This window comes from Lampetra fluviatilis, chromosome 20 (assembly GCF_964198595.1).
Source record: "Lampetra fluviatilis chromosome 20, kcLamFluv1.1, whole genome shotgun sequence".
NCBI classification, from domain to species: Eukaryota; Metazoa; Chordata; class Hyperoartia; order Petromyzontiformes; family Petromyzontidae; genus Lampetra; species Lampetra fluviatilis.
In genome coordinates, this window is record NC_136294.1 from 4,425,328 (window position 1) to 4,444,503 (window position 19,176).

The 19,176-nt window shown below is 42.6% G+C and overlaps 1 protein-coding gene across 21 annotated transcripts in view; it reads right to left on the reverse strand.

Moving 5' to 3' along the window:
* Positions 1-793: 793 nt before the first annotated feature.
* The window catches only part of LOC144937866 (dynamin-1-like), a 58,341-nt gene continuing 39,958 nt past the window's right edge, over positions 794-19,176 (reverse strand). For 3 of the 21 annotated variants that reach the window (XM_078865406.1, XM_078865405.1, XM_078865400.1), the window contains 4 exons: positions 15,370-15,540; positions 13,011-13,243; positions 12,172-12,399; positions 5,572-7,826 (listed from right to left, as the gene is read on the reverse strand). In XM_078865406.1, the coding sequence (XP_078721532.1) occupies positions 7,760-7,826; positions 12,172-12,399; positions 13,011-13,243; positions 15,370-15,540 (699 nt within the window). In that variant the 3' untranslated portion in view covers positions 5,572-7,759. The other 18 variants (XM_078865393.1, XM_078865396.1, XM_078865390.1 and 15 more) reach the window with 13 other exon arrangements.

Consider the following 19,176-nt stretch of genomic DNA (forward strand, 5'->3'; position numbering starts at 1 on the left):
AATATGGAATATAAATAAAATTCCTTCACTTTATACGTCCTGGTTATTGGCCAAGGAAGCCTACTGCACAGAAATACAGAGCCGGTTTGTACATTATCTTTTGCATAAAATTGATAAAACACATCTTTATCTGCCTTAATTGTGTAACTAAATATGACATTATGCCCAATATATTTTCTAAATGTACAGCTGGACTTGGAGAAGCTATGAAATCGTATAAAAAACAGCAGTTTCAAATTCCAGTACAGCATTTAATAAAGGCATCTGTCAACATTTTTACAAAACATCTTGAAAATACATTTTTCACAATTTATGGTTTAAAAAAAACATTGGCCATATGAAAGATATTTAACAAGATGAAATGAACATGGGTAGATCAAAAATGTGATTTTTCTAAAAAAAACTTAAACAAATACATGATTGATCCACGACCAAAACCCATGAAAATTCACAACTGAAAAATATAGGCAATTTTTTGTTCAAATAATGTGCAGCTAATGCATTCATTCATCATTATAGGCACGGACTGCAAGTCACTGGGGCAGCATGAATCGGTGTTTGTGGTCCATTCTGTCTGCATGCCTGGGGGGGGGGGCCTCGTGGTCACGGACATGGATCGCTTCCAGTAAAAATAAACACCCATCAAGGCTGTCCTTAGACTGTGTGCTCATGCGCTGCAAATACCTAAACAAACAGTCATAATAAACAATAACTTTTTTGATACGTATATATAAACCATGTTAACCAGTTATAAGCAAGAGAACTTATGTATATAAAAAAGAGAATCCACACAGGTTATTTTTCTTGAACACAATTTAATTATTTTTTGCAGTGTATCAAGCCATACGTTGTGAATTACTAAAGCGAGAAAAAATCACCACCTCGTGTCCACAGTGGGTACTAAACACTTAAAAATGCGTCAACGGCATCATCTGCTTTTACAGATTTACACCGGATCAACAACAAAAAGTTCAAAACAACAGGGCTACAATCAAGCTGGCTCAAACAAATATTTTCGCGAGGAGGGTCAACGATTCAAAGCGCACTTAACACGCCACGGCAACAAACGATACTTTCATGAAAGCAACGTTATTGTTTTTTACGGCAAATGTCCGGTGTTCGGCCACTGTAAAATAGGCTTATACCACCAAGCGCTCGAACCACCAGATGGCGCAGAAACGCCACAGCAGAGGAGATTTACTGAACAGCCACGGTACATGAACGGCAAGCCCACCCCAAAAGCTGCGGCACACATAAGGGATCCATTATAATGCGTCACTTACAATACGGAATGTTTTAGTTTTTTTTGTGTGGAACGGACCGAGGGGCTCGATGTAGCACAATGGTGCGGACACAAAAGCGTCGAGGTGAACAGAGACAATCCAATGACACGCGGCTCGCCAACGAGTGCATTGTGGCAACGTTTCCCGTGAAGCGGAGTGTGTGAAATTCGGAGTGCATCTTCCATGGATTTCAATATTTAAACACAGTGTTAGGGTTGCAGTCGCGTTTGTATACTCCATCGATTAAAGTTGAATCGTGTTTTTTTGTTATTTTTTTCTGTTAAATCACACTGATTGGCAATAGTAAACGTCTTGTTTTTTTTGTTAATCAAATTTGCACGTTTTGGATTTGAGTTGGAAAAAACTGATCCATAAAGAACTACTATAATACACTCGCTATTTACAAATCGACGTGCCAACGTTCAATTCGAGGTTTTGCAGACGTAAGCCCCTGCGCCTGTCACTTTGGTTTGCCCGTACTGACATCAGCATGGTCACACGGCTCAAAAAGTACAAAGTTTAAATAACACAAACCTTCACCATCATAATCATCGTGCGCTTACCTGGTGCCATAGCCGTTTCCCAATTGAGATGTACACATTACTCTTTAATGCGATACGTTGCTCCATGAGGCCCTTAATAACGTGTAACCACATCGGTAAACGGACAAGATCAGCATCAACGAGCATCCGCCCCAGATGAATCATCATCGCGCCCATTTTAGCGCGATGACCGGATATAACTTGAGGTAGAGGCACACGAACCAGATTGACTCCCCCCCACACCCCCTGAGATGGGTCTCAATTGCATTAGGGTTGGTCCATAGGCATGGAAATCGATACAGGTTTTACCACTCCAGTTTAGCCAAATCTGTCAGTAACCTTTGACTGTTTTTTATCGTGATGCACGGGCATGTAAACATTAATCCGTTAAAATATATTCTAATACTCAAGATACATGCATTGAACCCTGAGGCTAAGTGCACATTACAGGTCTGTGTGCCTTGAGGCTAACAGAGGGAGAATGATTGAGCACACTTCGAGACAAACAATATACATGGTACGGTAAAAACAAAACACAAATTAATTTTTGAATCGAATCATGACCATGATTCATGACAATCCATAGAATAAACAGAGATATTAAGTTACATGCCTGGCGAAACTTACACAGGTCTACTGCACTTCATTAGGTGTTGGTGGGACTACATCTATATTTAAAATGAAGCCTTGATTAAGAATGACTTAAGTGGTGTTGTAATTAATAAGTAGCATCGATTAAGTTGATCGCACCAGTGGAATCAATCGGGTCATCCGACACAGACAAGTGCTCGAGCATGGGAGAGAGGGTCCCCTGTCAACTTTAAGAGGGTGGAAATTGCAAATCATTTCACATGATCTCACTTCCCCACGTGTGAGAATGTCGTTTGAACGATGGCCTCCGCTGTGCAAGAGTCCTATGTACAGCAGAGATTTTGATCAATTGACCCACTTTTGGTCAAAAGCCGAATGTAGTGTTAGCGCCGCTGATAAAGGTTTTTTTTTTGGTTACAACGTGCACGAGGCAGACGCGAGAAGTTGCAAAGCATCACGGTGCCAGCAAGGCGGAGTGCAACAAATGGTCACTCCTTCACGGTGGACTTCGGAGAGCTAACAACAGTCAACGAGGCTCGTGGCCAAGACTTTTAATTTGAGCGGCTCACTCACTTAAAAAGCGGGGGGGGGGGGGTTAACGCTGCCAAATTACAAATAATATAAAAGTTACGGGGTGTGGAGGGGGGGCCCCCGCTGACTAAGCCACGGTACATCTTGAAACTTAGTTCCGGGAAAGGAGGGTTCGGCGCAGGAGACTTGCGTTCCTACCCGATCCGGTAAGAAACGATGTGCTGCTACAGAGCTTCAATGTCTCCACGGATTCCGTGCAAGAAAACCACTCAAAATTCAGCTATTCATTTCACTTGCTTATTTGCATATATTTCGAATCAAATGTTAACTAATATTAAAAACAACAGACGATAATCATGTTGAGCCCAACTGATAATTATTTAAGTCATTTGAAAACAAATGTTTCCTGTAACTGGTTTGCTGGAGTTTTGCGAAAGAGTTTGAAGCCACTGAGCTTATATTTTGTTCCAGTTGTTATCTACAAAAACATTTAAAACCAAGATTTCAGTCAAGACAACCTCTATTGACTCCTGTTTAAACCAACGTTATTCCAACGCACGCTAATGGTACTACATATATATGCTTCGGATTTATATCGCGTCTAAGTGCAACAGCATCTCAAGTTGCCGCCAAGGTAATTTAAGAGCTTGTCGTGGATGTAAAACTCAAAATAATCAATGACCTGCATAGAACCGCAACGTATCTCCGATGAGATTCAACGCGCGCGCGGCACTTTGAAAACGCAAAATTGCATGCCCCATGTGGTTTGCCGGTCTTCTGATTTATCCTATCAAGGTCAATCTTGGTTTCAAAAGTTTCTTCGGTACAAGCCCTCCGAGCATTTATTCATTAAGGAAATCCATATTAGCGAACAAGCCAAGCGTATGTATAAATGAAACGAGGATCTCCCGTCGGCACTGAGCATGCCGCCCCGCACAAAGCGGGGGTGGCGCCATCTCAAAATGGAGCCTTGCATGTTATTTCATACCAGCAAGACGGAGGGGTGGGGTTTTGTACGATAGAAGCATGCATGCGGTGCAGGTATTAAATCACAACGGGCCGAATAACGGTTATATTACAGCATTTAAGAATGAGTGCTCAACTGTTCAAAATAACAAGGGTGTGTGTGCACGGATGCATCAACTTTGCGAGTACATTGTCCAACATGGAGGCACTGATACCGGATTTTGCACAAACCCCCCTTTGGACCCGCACCCAAAGAAGGAATTACTGTCAAAGTTCAACTTACTGCTATGTATAACTTACAGGTCGCACATGATGATTGCAGTTTTTTTTACTGGTGGAATGAGTAAGGTCTTGCAGGTACAGATGGAGGCCTCCTGGATGATACAAAGGAAAGAATTACTACGTGAATGTCACAAGCACACCACAACAAAGGCTACATAAATAACGATCCAAGTAATGATCTCACAAGTTTGTTGCTAACCCACTGCACCATTTTAATTTTAAACGCGCACACAATTATAGCTTGACCGTTTAACTCCCAAATGGAACGAATAGACTGTACGCATGCATTTCGAGCGGTACGTTCCACATAAAAAAAAACTGACATGCAATGCGACGCAGCGAGACAGGAAATTGTTGGCTTAGGGGAAATGACGCTAGCCTTTAACCTATGATACTCCAGAAAAAAGCAAGCAAGCACACGCTGAATAGGGGACAAACAGCACTTTATTACAGCAAGTTATTGCAACAATTTGGAGCAGGACAACGGGCTACAGACTATAGGCTAACGATACAGTACTGGCATACGACTCTTATGCTTACATCGGCCTACTTAAACATTGCGTGATCGATTTACAGTGCCAATTACATTGCACACAAAACTAAACTTTGCACTGAAATGTCAGAGGGAGTTAGCATGACCAAGGTCATTACAAGAGTTTACATTCGTAGAACACAAGTCTCTCAACGGGTTCGTCAACACAACACAAACTTTAGGTCAGGACATTTTTATATTCTTATAAACGAACCACTGCACACAGCCCCCCACGAAGTTGCATAACAGTGGGACAGGCAGGTTACGAGTTTCACCAGCTGACAATATGAATCACAAGGCAATGGTAATCATATTTTGTAACTGATAATTTCACCTTTTATTACCGGTCATGATTAGCCATATAAAATCGGCAGGATAAAATATGAGACGTAACACTGAAAAAACTACAAGTCTGTGTACATTCCCTTAAAACATAACGACCGTAATCATGGATAGATTTTCTACATTTTTTGCCAGTGATTGAATGTCAATTCGAATAATGGACGTTGAAAGTATAATTGAAATCAAAATGAAATAAAAAACAATTAAGTACATTTTATTCACTCACCTTTGCATAACATTTGCTTATATTTGTCATTTTGTTAATAGCTGTATTATGAGCAACAGTTAACTAATACCTTACCTTTTTCAATGTAGACATTCAAAAACTACTGAATTCATAATAAGCGCAATATTTAATTCCGTCTATTTACCCATAAAAGCCTACAGAGTCTTACGATTCTCTTACAGGAGGGTATTCTGCACTGGGACGTTTGGCCAAATCCATTAATGAGCGTTTGGCTTCATGTGGGAAGAAACTGGAGAACCTGAAGGGAACCTACCACACAAACGGGGGGGGGGGGGTGGGGACGACACTCAGCATCGCCATCTCCTGGCCACATCTCACCCCCCCCCCCCCACAACGCTTGGCCAACTATGGGGCGGTCAACCATCTATACACAAATAAGCAGGGCTCAAACCCTAAGCTTCGGAGATCTGATGAGATTGGGCATATTCGTAGGGGGATTTCAAGCGAATTTCTTTTAAAATTTGACGTGGGAACAAGGATGAAAGGACTTGCTTATCACGTGTTCAAATTACTGAATTGTTTTGGCGTGGGTAGATATTATAAACCTGTACGTTTAATAATGCATATATATAATCGTGACTTAAAGCTTTCGTGACTGCAGAATTTCATATTCTTTGGGTCTTTTGGTAAAGTTACGTAGATAGGTACAAATTAATAAAAAATTATAAAAAAATTTACATGAAATAAACAAAAAAAACTACGACTTTTCGATCACAACACAAGCGGTCGTCATCAGGAGGAAAGAAGCGATCGCTTGTGTTGTGATCGAAACGTCGTAGTTTTTTGTTTATTTTATATTCATTATTTTTATTTACCGAAAGACCCAAAGAACATACGTAATCGTGTTGCTTATTATAGTAAAAAAAAACATTGCGGCATGAACTTCAATTACGCTCACAATATGGGAATGGTAGGCCGTGTAACACTCAAAACTATGAATGGTTTGCTCTGGGTCAATTTATATCAGAACTTTACTATATTGCAGTTTGCAATAAGGAATGTTGACATGGAGACAAACAGGACTCAAACCACACTTCCAACATGCGACGGTACCATGCATGCACACAGACAGGATACACTCACTTACCACAGCTATAACAATTTCACCACAAAGCACTTAAATCTTGGCGTACACAATGTCTATTGCATACATTGTGTAGGCCGATAGAACAAACGCAAAGCGTTACCGCACAGCACTGAAGGAGGTTGCAATAAGACACAAAAGCACACGTACGTACATTCATTGCGAGTTGCGTTAATTTGGAAGCAAAACGGATGTCAGTCAGCTCACCAGACAAGTCAAACGAGCAAGACGCTAGCATGACTTATCATGTTATCTTTTCAAGCCAATTTAACACGAACAAAGAACATTAAGAGTGCTGGAGTTTAGATTTCAGTAACACAGGACCTACAGTTTCGTGCCTGCAAAACTACAGGAAGAGAGCCCACTAAAAAAGTATTAATCATAACCAATTAAGCTAAAATAAAATGAATCAAATGAGAATGTTATACAGGGGTATTTATTATAATTCGAATGGCTAAGTCTCCATACAATTGCCATCAACTTTGACAGAGCCGTTTCACCGAAAGCGCCAAGCGTACGTTTAGCGTGTGAGTTAAACTTAGTTTACCATTAGAGAGCCGGTAGGCAAGCACTGCGTGACATTGAAACGCTCTCAGCTGTAGGCCAGGGCATTGCACTAACCTACTTGAAGCAGCCTTTGTGTCTTAACATTTGTGCTCCACATAACGGCCTTGAAGCATCAAAGCTTTGCAAACATCTGTGTTCACTACGCATGCACGCGTACTTGCGGTATGCAAAGTTAACCCGCTTTGATGAAGTCACAACTATCGGTGAGGATAATCTTGTCATTGTGCTCAAAGCACACACACCATTAAGGAATATATATTTATCCCAATAACGGTTAGCTGCTGCGAATTCCTGTTGCCTCCAGCTGCACATTTTAAACATTGTGCAAGTGGAAATGGTTTTATTTTCTACTTAACTTAAAATCCCAGCCACCTACGTTTCTTTTCAAAGCTTGAAATGGTTGACAATTGTAGTGGTGGTGGTAAGGATTTCCATAAATATGCCTTATTATTAGTACTGTGTGGGCTCTTTAAAAAATGGCAAGGGTTGCTTACCAATAACTAATATTTTGCAGTTACTTAGGCAACGGGAATGTGCTATAGGAAAATTGGAAACGTGTTACGAGCGGCACGCGCAGGCGCACACGCACGTACGCACGCGCCACCAAAAGCTCGCAGGGGGGCTACGTTAGACTTGGAAGGGTACACGTGTGCACACACACCCCACACAAACACTCCGACACACGCTTTTGCCGAGGGCATAATCTACTTCACGAAGGGAGCCGCGGAGCTGAAGGCTGTTTTGTACGCAAGACCACACAGCAGCGGTGGTGGTGGCGACGAGAGGCAGAGCTCAGTCGAGAAGACTGGAATCTGGGCGAATCATGGTCGGGCGAGTGGGAGAGGGCGGAGGGCGTCTGCTGCTCGACAAAGTGGCCAGCGCGGCACATTCACACAAGGGGGGGGGAGGGATGTGTGCGTGAGCGAGAGACGATGATGGGGGAGAAATAAGGGAGCCAGAAGCGAAGGGTTGAAAGAGAAAACAAAAAGACGAGGTGGTTAGCACAGGACTCAGGGATGAGATCAAACGAGTCGCAAAAATAGCGAGGAAACCGAAGCCTTTGCTGGTATTTGTTTAAACAGAGGGCATTTTATTCACACACACACACTGCAGACTGTTATGATATATTTTGTTAGCTGAAACGCATTATGATTAAAATGCTGGGAAATCAGCTGGCTGCTGAAAATTCAGTCGACAAGCAGTCCCACTCTGGCATTTTTAGGACATAATAATAAAGCGGACGGAGAATAAATCCTTCCTAAACCACTCCAAGCGCGAGGTTAGTTTGAAGCAGAATGTGACAGCGCAACCAACCCGCGGCGGCATGCGACAGATGGAAGGTGGCAGGGCTACTTGGACAGCTAAAACATTCCGTTGGGGAGCAAACATGAGACGCAGCCTCACAAATTACATCAACCATTCTCTTTGGGGTGTCTGCAATCCAAATATGAGTTTATTGCCACTTTATGGAATAAAGCTTGTAGTGTTACAAATGGTGTGGGTGTACAATAGGCAACGCAGAGGACGAGGGCGAAACAGAAGATAGCCATGTCATGCCTTAACACCGGGTGCGATTACTGTACACAGCGCTTACAAAACGGGAAGAAAAAAAACAATATGGGTTGGCGCTCAACAAATATACATCCACGACCAGACAGGCAGCCATGGGTCGATTTAAATTTCACCAATTAAAGCCAAACACCGAGATAAACAGAAACGAGAAATATTCTTATATGATCGTGGAATGTACTAAACCAAGCCAAATCATAAAATGCATACTTACCTTATTAAGCTTTATACACAGCAAGCAAAAACTTGTTTTTGTAATTTTGAAATTGACTAAGCTATGTCCTCCTTTACTAGAACACCCAGGTCTTATTTTACTTGATTTAATTAAACAAAATGTCTATATTATCTTGTGGCAATTATAAAATGTCCAACAACTCCTGGCCCTTATTGTTTTTGTTTGTTCATGGCTTAACTATAAAGCTGCACAAATCACATATTTTAAATATATATACTGTATACACATATGTATAATTCACAAATTTTCAAGTTGCGCTGGGGTAGCCAACCAATTAAACTTCGGAATAAATCCTAGTCACGTGAGCGCACCCACATGAGCTCACTTCCCTTGAACGCCAACTTGCACATAAACATGCAGCTGAAAGTTAACCAGAATTGAGTATAAACTCCCGATTAACCCTATCCAATAAGGCAACACCGAAGCAGCACTTACTTAAAGTGGTTCTCACACACTAGATATACAATCACAGCCGTTAATTGCCAATGTGCCAATAGCTGTAAATCTAAACGTACCGACGATCTTAAGCGCAAACATAAAAAAAAGCTCAACTATAGTAACTTGCAAGATAATATAGAATTAATAATTATAGTGGATTTTTACTTGCAGAAAAGTATCGTAGCGAACTTAATGATATTTTTTCCACTCTAATATATATATTTTTTGACAGAAAGTCCAGCTTCCAGAAGCCACTGATGAAAGGATGGTAAGTGCAAACATATTTGCTTTTCAAAACACTCCAGGAGTGGTGGTACTAATGCCATCAGTAACCTTGACGAGCGCTAGACCTGCTCCACCGCAAGTGAGCGTGCATTCAGAAAATACCCTGCACACTCCAGCCACTCGGGGGTCATTAACTGGGCTCTACGTTGGAAGTAGCTCATTGCACATAGGCACAGTTTACTCAGATGTATTTTAATAAATTATATGAACAAGCTGTAGTGGAGGACCTACCGGCTCACCTTGCTTTTACAGTACATGTACAGCCCTTCATAGTCAATTCACTGCCGGCAGAATGCCTTTTCCACTCAGTGCATTTCATGGCGGTTACTTAACCATACTTGACCACGCTGGTCAGTGCGGGTTGGTGAAGTCGGGGTGAGCTTAGCTGTGAGAGTACAGCACAGGACAACAATGGAACTTGCTGCACTGAACTCTTCTGCCTGCAACGTTTAATGGTACATCACAGAGGAATTGTTTTAAAAAACACACATTTACGGTGCACCTGTGCGCGCGTGCGTGTGTGCGATTAGCTACACCAACTGCCCACTTATGGAAGAAATCAATCGGTAAGCTATAAGGCAGTGCTAATCCAAGAAAGGCAACGCAACTTGGCTGCGCATCAAATAAAAACGGGCACAATGTGGTGCCCAGGCACCCCCCGGGTGACTGTCACCAACGCGACCTCGACGGCGACGTGCGGGATTTACGCCGATGGAAATCGGTAACGGGTGCCACTTGCGAAGGGAGCGATGAGAGGGGGGGGCGGCGGTGGTGGTGCGTTCTTGGTTGCGAACGGCGATCGCGCGAGTCTAGAAATCGATGAGGTTTTGCCCGCTGGGGGGCAGGTATGGCGGACGGCGGGGCACGGCAGGGGGAGGGCGGGTGGTGCCAGGAGGGGGCACGTTCGGGGGAGGGCGGATGATGGTGGGTTGGCTCTGATTCGGACCAGAACTTGCAGAGGGAGGGAAGGAGGAACTAAAAACAGCCGGGGGGGGGGGAAGAAAAAAAAACACGCGCACCACACACATACGCACGCACGTACGTACATACGTAAGGACATGCGCATGCAAAAAAATGGAAGATGGGTAAAGAGCTCAATAAACCCCCAAAAATTTCAAACCTCAAAAACAACCATGACGACCAGCAACCACAATGACTTGTGAAAGAAGTCACTAAGGAATGAGGCACACATCGAGTTTCAAACAGTTACAGACTGGAGTTACCATCAACTGACGAAACAATGATATTAATATGCAGAACTTATTCCCATGACATCTACCAATAGGATACTTTTGTTTGGCACAACCCCGAGGTGCACCTGGAAGAAATGTAGAATTCTTTACTTCAGTTTTACAGTTTGCTCCTTTTGAATATGTCAAATCTTGAACTTTACAATGAAAGTTCAGGAAAAATTGTGAATAATACCAGAGACGGCTCACAGAATGTTTAAAAAATAGAAATATTTCTTGTTTACGCTTCAACCGGTTAGTGACAACGGAGCTGTGGCGAGGCAAACAACAGGGTTGGGAAAGTAAGATTCAGTTTGCCCTTGAATGGTTCAGTTAACCTTGTGAATAGAGTTGCAACATTAAAAGGTTTAATTAATAAAAGTGGCTTAAGTGTTATTTATTGTGCTGGATTAGCATGGATAACATTTTTTTAATGCGTGGCTTCCCAGTGAATGTCAAAGCCTACGCTACAAAGCACGCTACACGATTTGTGTTGCAGGATTAATGTACACATTCACAAACACCGAAAAACACACGCACAAAGTGGAACGTTAGGCTCAAGGGTTAGAGGCAGTAAGCTCAAGCAGAAAAAGTTGTGATTTTTTTTTGTCCAAAGGAAAGGGCTTCTCAAGATGGATGATGAATTTGTTATTTAGTTTGTTAAAAGAGACTAATTGTATAGTGAAGTATCCTGGATCTCTACTGATACAAACCACTACCGACAATAAGGTCAAGTTAAAAATGGTATGCTAAACTAATTTGCTGACAATATTAGTACACACACATTGACAGCACAAAAAACACAAACGTAAAGTACAAACTACAGAATAAAGTAAACAAGGAAGCCAAGTACGGCACACACACAATCTCTTCTATAAGCATAACTTTGTCAACAAGGAGGCCAAAGTAGTTTAAAATAATTTTGTCGATGACGCACTGTGTTAATGAAGACAATGTTACACCAAATCTCAAGCATGATCAAAATGACCGGCGCGCATCGATCTCACTTGTCGGCAAATGTACACTACACCGCCACAAGTTAATACGCCAATTAGTGCGGCATTCTGACACTGTAAAACACAACCTAAGATATTGCCTCTTCAAAAAAGCTTTAATAACCGCTGTTGGACAGGACTTGACAAGCAAACCTAGGTACGCATCTGCAACAATCGAGCCAATTCCTTTCGAGGGTTGCGTCTCCGTATAAGCGCGAGGCAAGTCAAACGAATGCTCTCCGATGTGTTTTTGGTTCCTCAAGCTGCTAACCCCCCCCCCCCCCCCAGCACGGGGAGAGGCAAAACGGACGAGCGTCACGCCAAGCGCAAAACGGCGTCATTGACCCCAAAAAGAAAAACACATCGGAGAGCTGTACGCTGTGCACCTGGCGACAAAAAAAAAACCTCGGTGGCGAATCGACAACCGTAGAGAAGGAGAAACGGGTGACGTACCTGGGCACGCTGGGCGGGGCGCGGTTCGGGCGATTCGGAATCTGCGGGGGTGCGACGAAGGGATCGCTGCCAGCCGGAGGGTTGAGGGTGCCCGGGCGGTTGGGGATGGGTGGTCCGCCCATCGCCGATGCTGCCGCCATGGGTGGAGGGGGCCCGGCGCCACGGCCGGCTGGACGCGCTTGCGGGAAGTTGGGCGGTCGCCGGATGGGAGTCGGGCTGGGGGGAGGCCTGAATATGTTAACCGAGGCGGGGGGGGGAAAGCGGGCAGAAGCGGAGAAAAAAAAAAAGAGAGAGAGGGAGGGAGGGAGGACGGGTGCCGAAAAAAAGCCAAGCAGATCAGGTGGGCGAGAGGCATCAAAAGATTGGCAGAATTCAGCTGCAAAGCAAAGCGTAGCGAGGAAGTGTGCAACTAATGCGAGGACCAATGACAAAAAGCCAAGCGAACGGCAGCTGAAAGATAAAGCACATTCAGAAGCGCATCTAAGAAAAGATTTGATGTAAACCATAAGGGGTATCGTATTATCGAAGTCCTTAATGCCAACTTGATTTTATTAAAAGGACACAAATGATCCCCCACTGAGTCGCCTCAAACACGCGGATGCAGAGCAAAGTTGATGGAGCAACTTGCACACAATTCCTCAAGGCACATCCTGTACACACTGGGTTAACACCGAGCCTAAACATGGTGGCAAACGCTTTAAATGGCCATAACAAACTGCATCTTTTTTCCATTTAAACTTTGCTCCGCTTAGAAGCGGAGCAACTTCCCTTCTCGGTACACGCGCGATTGGCAACGAACGTTGAGGTTGAACTAAAAAGGGTGCGAACCGGGGCTTTACCTGGGCGCCGCGTTGTTCTGCATCCACGTGTCGTCTACGGGCGGCGGCAGCGGAGTGGTTGCGGTGGACATGCTGATGTCGCCGATGATGCTGAGCGCATCCTTCAGGGTGTGGTACATGCGCAGCACCTCGTCGCGCCTCTGAGCCTGCTCCGCCGACTCCTCCATCAGCGAGGTCTGGTCACTGGACGAGTACAGGTGGGCCAGCAGCTCCGAGTGGATGAAATCCTTCGTCTGCAAGAATGCACGACGGCGCCATCGTCCGCAAATCAGGTCTCGTCGGAATGATCCGTTCGCTGCAATTAAGTAATTTTTCTCCCTCCAGCCCCGATTGTGTCGTACCGTGGTCACTGGTTAAAAATCGGAGGCCCGTTCTCCCCATGGTTTGATGTTAAGATCAATTGGTGGGCGAATCTATTACGATAAAAATATTCACCAGCACACCAGCAGAGAAATCACTTCCGAGACGCGAGCTACATCGGGCTCGGCAATACCAAGGCAGCTTTTGCGCACGGTGCTGTAGAATTCTTTACAACCGACAATGATGAGTGTGTGAAATAATTATGTTTATGAGTAAGTGCTTTCTGTTTAAAATATTTAGGAAGGGAGGGGAAAAAAAGGTTATAAACATGCGTAATAGTGAATCTTCAGTGTGTTCATACTTGGCACTTTACAGCCCTATGACTCCACTGCTGGATGAAGGAATCCTCCAATGTTGTGTCGATCATGTGGGTTGTTTGACCATACTTCACCATGATAAATACTGTTTTATAAATTTATTTTTGCCAATGGAATGCATTTTGTGAATATGGATTTCTCTTTGGAGGAAATTCTTCCCGTTTTAAACTACGTGACATTTTAGACAAAGTATTTAACTGGACCAACTTTACAACACATTGAACGTTCATAATTACAATCCATACGTTGTCCGTTCCACTTTAGGATGGTAACAATATCATTGCACCGACGATTGTAATATTATTAATATTATTCTGCTTCTTAACCTAGGAAACCAACACCAGACACTTGTGACTCATTTCCAGGAGGGTAAAGTCACGTTTTAAAAAAATAGGAAAGATAACAATGTACTACCCAACAGATTAACAGCAATTCACCGTGTATTCTAAAAACACAAATCTCCCTCAACTATATCTGGGCAAATTTTTATTTAAAGCTTTCGTGACTACAGGGATTCATATTCTTGGTTCTTTCGGTAAAGTCACGGAGAAGGAAAATAATAAACTAATAAAAATATTAAGCAATACAATTCTCACGACGTTTCGACTGCAACACAAGCAATCATCATCAGGTGTGAAATCCACAGCAAGAAAATGTTCTGTCTTGCTGTGGATTTGTGGATTTCACACCTGATGATTGCTTGTGTTGCAGTCGAAACGTCGTGAGAATTTTATTGTTTTATATTTTTTAAAATTATTTTATTATTTCCCTTCTACGTGACTTTACCGAAAGAACCAAGCATATATATATATTTGGGCAGTTCAACAAATTAGGCTGCCAAAGAGTTAACATTTCAGAAGCAAAATCATAACGAAAGACATTGGGTGTAAGTTTGAAGGTAATTATCTAGTTTTAGAAATTAAGTGTTATATATGGAATATGTCATTGGTGCGGACACACTATAATGAATGTGCTGTCATCCCAGCGTGGATGAAAAAGACATTTTGTTCTCCCCCCGTCAAATAACTTCAAAGGTGGACACATTACTTACGTTTGAATTATAGTCCTAATACGAAATATATATATACAAGCTGTACTACCCGGCTTCGCCCGGGACTTGGATTCACCACACCCGGCCGCCTTTGTCTCCCCAGTGGCAATGCTCACACAACAGGGACTCGTTTGAGGCTGAGTCGACCTAGGGGAGGCCCAGGACCGGTTCAAATAATCGTCACTGGTGGTGGCCGTGAGCGGGAATCGAACTCGGGTCGCCGGGTTCGTAGCGCAGCGCGCTAACCACTACACGACAATGCGTTACGCTTCCACATGCGCGGGTCACGTGACAGATTTGACGTCATAGCTCACTTGCCGTGCAAAAAATATATGCATTATTGAGCTCCCCCCCCCCCCCCAAAAAAAGTTTATTTCTACAATTTTTGCATGGTGTAGTCTGGAAAGTACCCACATGGCAAATTTGCAGTTTGTTGCATGTCGGGAAGTACGCGAAACATTTTGAACAGACACACATATTCACAACTTTGCCTTTTATATATAAATGGAGATGGAGATATACTAATGATGAACCCACGTGTTTAATACAAGTGGCTGCCACGTACGTCCCAAAATCATGAAACCCACCCATATTTAAATTGTATTCATCAGGCGCTTGCTCGTTCACTCACGTTGTTTATCATGAGGTGCATGATGGTCTTGGGCATGAGGTCTCGGATGTTCTTGCTGACGATGCTCATGTAAGAGTCAACCAGGTTTCGGATGGTCTCCACCTGGCGCTCCAGCTGCGGGTCCATGGAATTCCCAAAGTTGTCTCCGGTAGACTCCTCACTCTCACTCTGCTGTATGAAACAGGACACAGGAGACTGATTGAAAAGGAAAACAGCAAGGGGGGCAGCATCCATTTGTTCCACTTCCAGGTTGTGCCCACACAGCAATACAAAAACTCTTTGTTAAACTCTCAACTCCATGTATAAATCGCCTTGCTTTGGCAAAATATCCACAGAAAATAAATGATCCTCACGTCTTAATTACATTTTTACTTTTGTGACCATGTAACAGACTCTCACAAATAAGGGGAAGAGTTAAAAAACAACACGACGGGTTATTTTTTCAACCATTAAACATTCCAAGAAACTTCATAAACAAAACAAAGAATAAAGGATGCATGAAAAAATATGTTGAAAGGATTACTTCAGCAGGGAAATTAAATAGAAAAAAAACTTTAAATTTAATATTTTTTGGCACTGTCAAAATCATAATCTATTAAATGGCAATGGAAAGAATGTAGCAAGCTTGCTGCAACCTGGCATGCAACCAAACTTACTTGGTCCTTGCTCCGTGAAAGCTGTTTAACACAGAGTTTAGCGTTTTTGATGCAAAAAATAGGGCCATGCGCAGTGTTTACAAGACGTCTTTAGACAAAACAAATGAAATTCCCCAGACCGCCAGATATGGCCGATAAGTCTTTACAGCCCCATGACACTTTGTGACAAAGAAAAAAATAGAAAAGCATTTTCAATGTCGCAGCAAAGTATGCGACTGCAGCCTGAAAGCGACATACGTTAACCTGAATGAAAGTGCGAAAGCAGAAAAATAGATTTTTTTATGCCATTTGATTAGAAAATGTGCAATGTGAACGAGTTCATATCCAATTGCACACTAACAGTGCAAGACAATGCTTGACGTGGAAATAAGACCAAAAACTGCATCTAGTTTGTAAGCAGTCGCATGAACAAAAAACCTATTTAGTTTATAAAAACCCATAAAGTGTTTTATATAAAAGTCCAAAAAATTTAAGTTCCACATTTTCTTTCACAAGTTTTCAATACAAATGAAATAACTTCACATTTTATGACATTTCAGAATTTGGATAATGACTTTCTTTGAAACATATGCCAATAGTATTTATGTTTTCCATTTTGGATAAATAAGACACCATAACAATAACGTTAGTGTACCAACTCAAACAAAATCACTTTGAATGCCGATGTTTTGATAAACATGCTTTCTCAAAGCACTACCCTTGACAAGTCATTTTTTTTGCCGTGGAACTACTCATATGCATCAGCAAATGTAGAAATATACTTGGCTCACAGTAAATCCTAATCTGATAGTATGATGTGTCAATTACATTTTTTTTTTACCATGTGTCAAATCCATTGCAGGAAGGCCTATTAAAAATGTTACAACAATTTGTTGATCCACTGCTGGATGAAGGCCACCCCATGCATCGCTGTAGGTCACAGGGTTGTTTTCCCATATGTAGACATGGCTTCCCCTATATGTTCAAGGCACATAAATATAGGGAATGAAGGCCACAGACCACTTCGGATATCACTAACCACGCTTCACCAACGCCGCATGGATATATGCGCGGTGAAGTATGGTCAAACAGCCCCGACATGGGCAGGGGGGAGGCTTCATTCAGCAGTGGATTTACAAAGGGCTGGAAGTGGATATAGGCAGTACCTTTTTCATTGACAGAATACAAACGGAAACACACACGGTAACGTACAGCAATATATCTTGCACAAACGACGAGGCTAACTGTCCGTCAACAAACGTACACGACACAAGCATATGGCAAAGAGCCTGTGCAGGTTTTGCTTTGGCTGCAAACAACAGCCAATGGATTCCTCCAGTCCAAGTAAAGATTCTAGTAAAAAGATTCTGATAACACTGGCAAGTGCAATTGAACTACTGCACTGCCCATAATTACACTATGAATTGTTGAAAATTCAACTAATGAGGGACATTTATGTAATGTAAACACAGATATTATCTATCAGTGCATGGTATACAAAAAAAACCTTTATTATGCATTTATTTCAATTAAACATTTGCATCATGTGTGTTTGTGTGTGTTAGGCACACATCATATCAATGAAACTGCAGAGGTGATGCGATGGAAATGTCCACTAACGCACTCTTGTGCAAAAAGAGATACAGATCCAATGGGGCAAAAAAATAACAGCAAGCGCAGAAAATGTGGATCTTTTAATAGAAAGGTATGGCGACAGGAAAGCAATAGTTTGCCATCAGGCTTACAAAGCTACCAACCACTGTGTAGACGTCGTGCGAACGGAAAAGTTTACGCACAACTACTTGTTGGACTGTTAATGTGGCTATTTTGTTCTTGAATGTTTGAAAAAAAGCAGGTGTTTTCATTTTACTCTTAATTTAATTCATTTCAAGCTAGAAACTGGGCCAATGTTTGGTTTCTCTTGAAAAAGAAAACCTGCTTTTTGTTTTTGAGAACGATGATTTAAAACTTTCCACGTACCATTTCAGGGTTTAAATGTGAAGCGCTCTCAACTCGAGTCTACACATTGTTCTCTCATGTCATCTTAGATATGGTCCACAGATATTTCACAATACAATTATTAAGAATGAATGAGGGTTATTGGCCAATCGAACCGAGAGAAAAAAACAAAACTGACGAGAATGTTTAATTGAAAGTTCTGTTGGAATACTGCACGAGAATGGAAGTCAAGAGCTCATTCAAGCTATGATAATTGTGCCTTTTAGCCATTGTTTGTGTTGGTCGGCACGTTCAGCAGACATCTGGCCTGGATGTTTATACAAGTTGCTGGCAGCGGGCGAGCAGAGCTCTTGTGACGAGCGGTGGCTTCATGCTCCCAAAAGAATGCCGAGCACTTGCAAGCCACATTATAAAGGCCGCAAATCCCACCAAAATGCCTCAATCAGTCACCAAGGCGCTCACGAACCACACACATTTCCCACGAGCGGGGAACAACATGAGCTCATTAAAAACTTTCCCCCCACCCACTCCCCCAATACCGCAAGCACACATTTTTATGGTGGTCAACACACATTAAAAAAACCCGGCTTGGTAGACCATAATGTACTTGCGAGTTGATAATGCACTTCAACGTATTTGCAAGGAGAATAAACGAGGGCCGTGTTTCCTATCTTTGTGTGAAGGACGTGCCGCTTTCCTACAGACGTCCCGATTTGCGTGCACAAGTTGAAGATATTAAGTTACTGATCGTGTCCACGGCTCGTCACGTTTAAAACCGATTTTGTGCGGCCATCTATGCGCGATGCACATAAATAAAGCGCAAGGAGAACACGTTAATTTCTTCAATTTTGAGTCTTGTTTGTCATCCGCGGCTGACTGCAAAGACGTCCGTGAATCAATCCCTCTCCCTCGTGACGCATTACAGCTCGGCAGCAGACAGAACACAACCTGCCTATGAGGGAGACCCCCCTCATAGGAAGGTTGGCCGTCATCCAGTAACAAAAGCCTCCTCACATTACTACAACTCTCAAATTCAGTTGGTGGTCGGCAAATACTTTCAGAACAGAGGGTGGGATTACAACTACCATTAGGTTAAGATGATACAGATTCGATCTATATTCACATTTTTAAAAGTATATATATTCCCAGCTAGTTTATTTTTCCATGCTAAATGAAAAAGGCTCAAATTGCCGAGAAAAAACCCTAGCTTAAC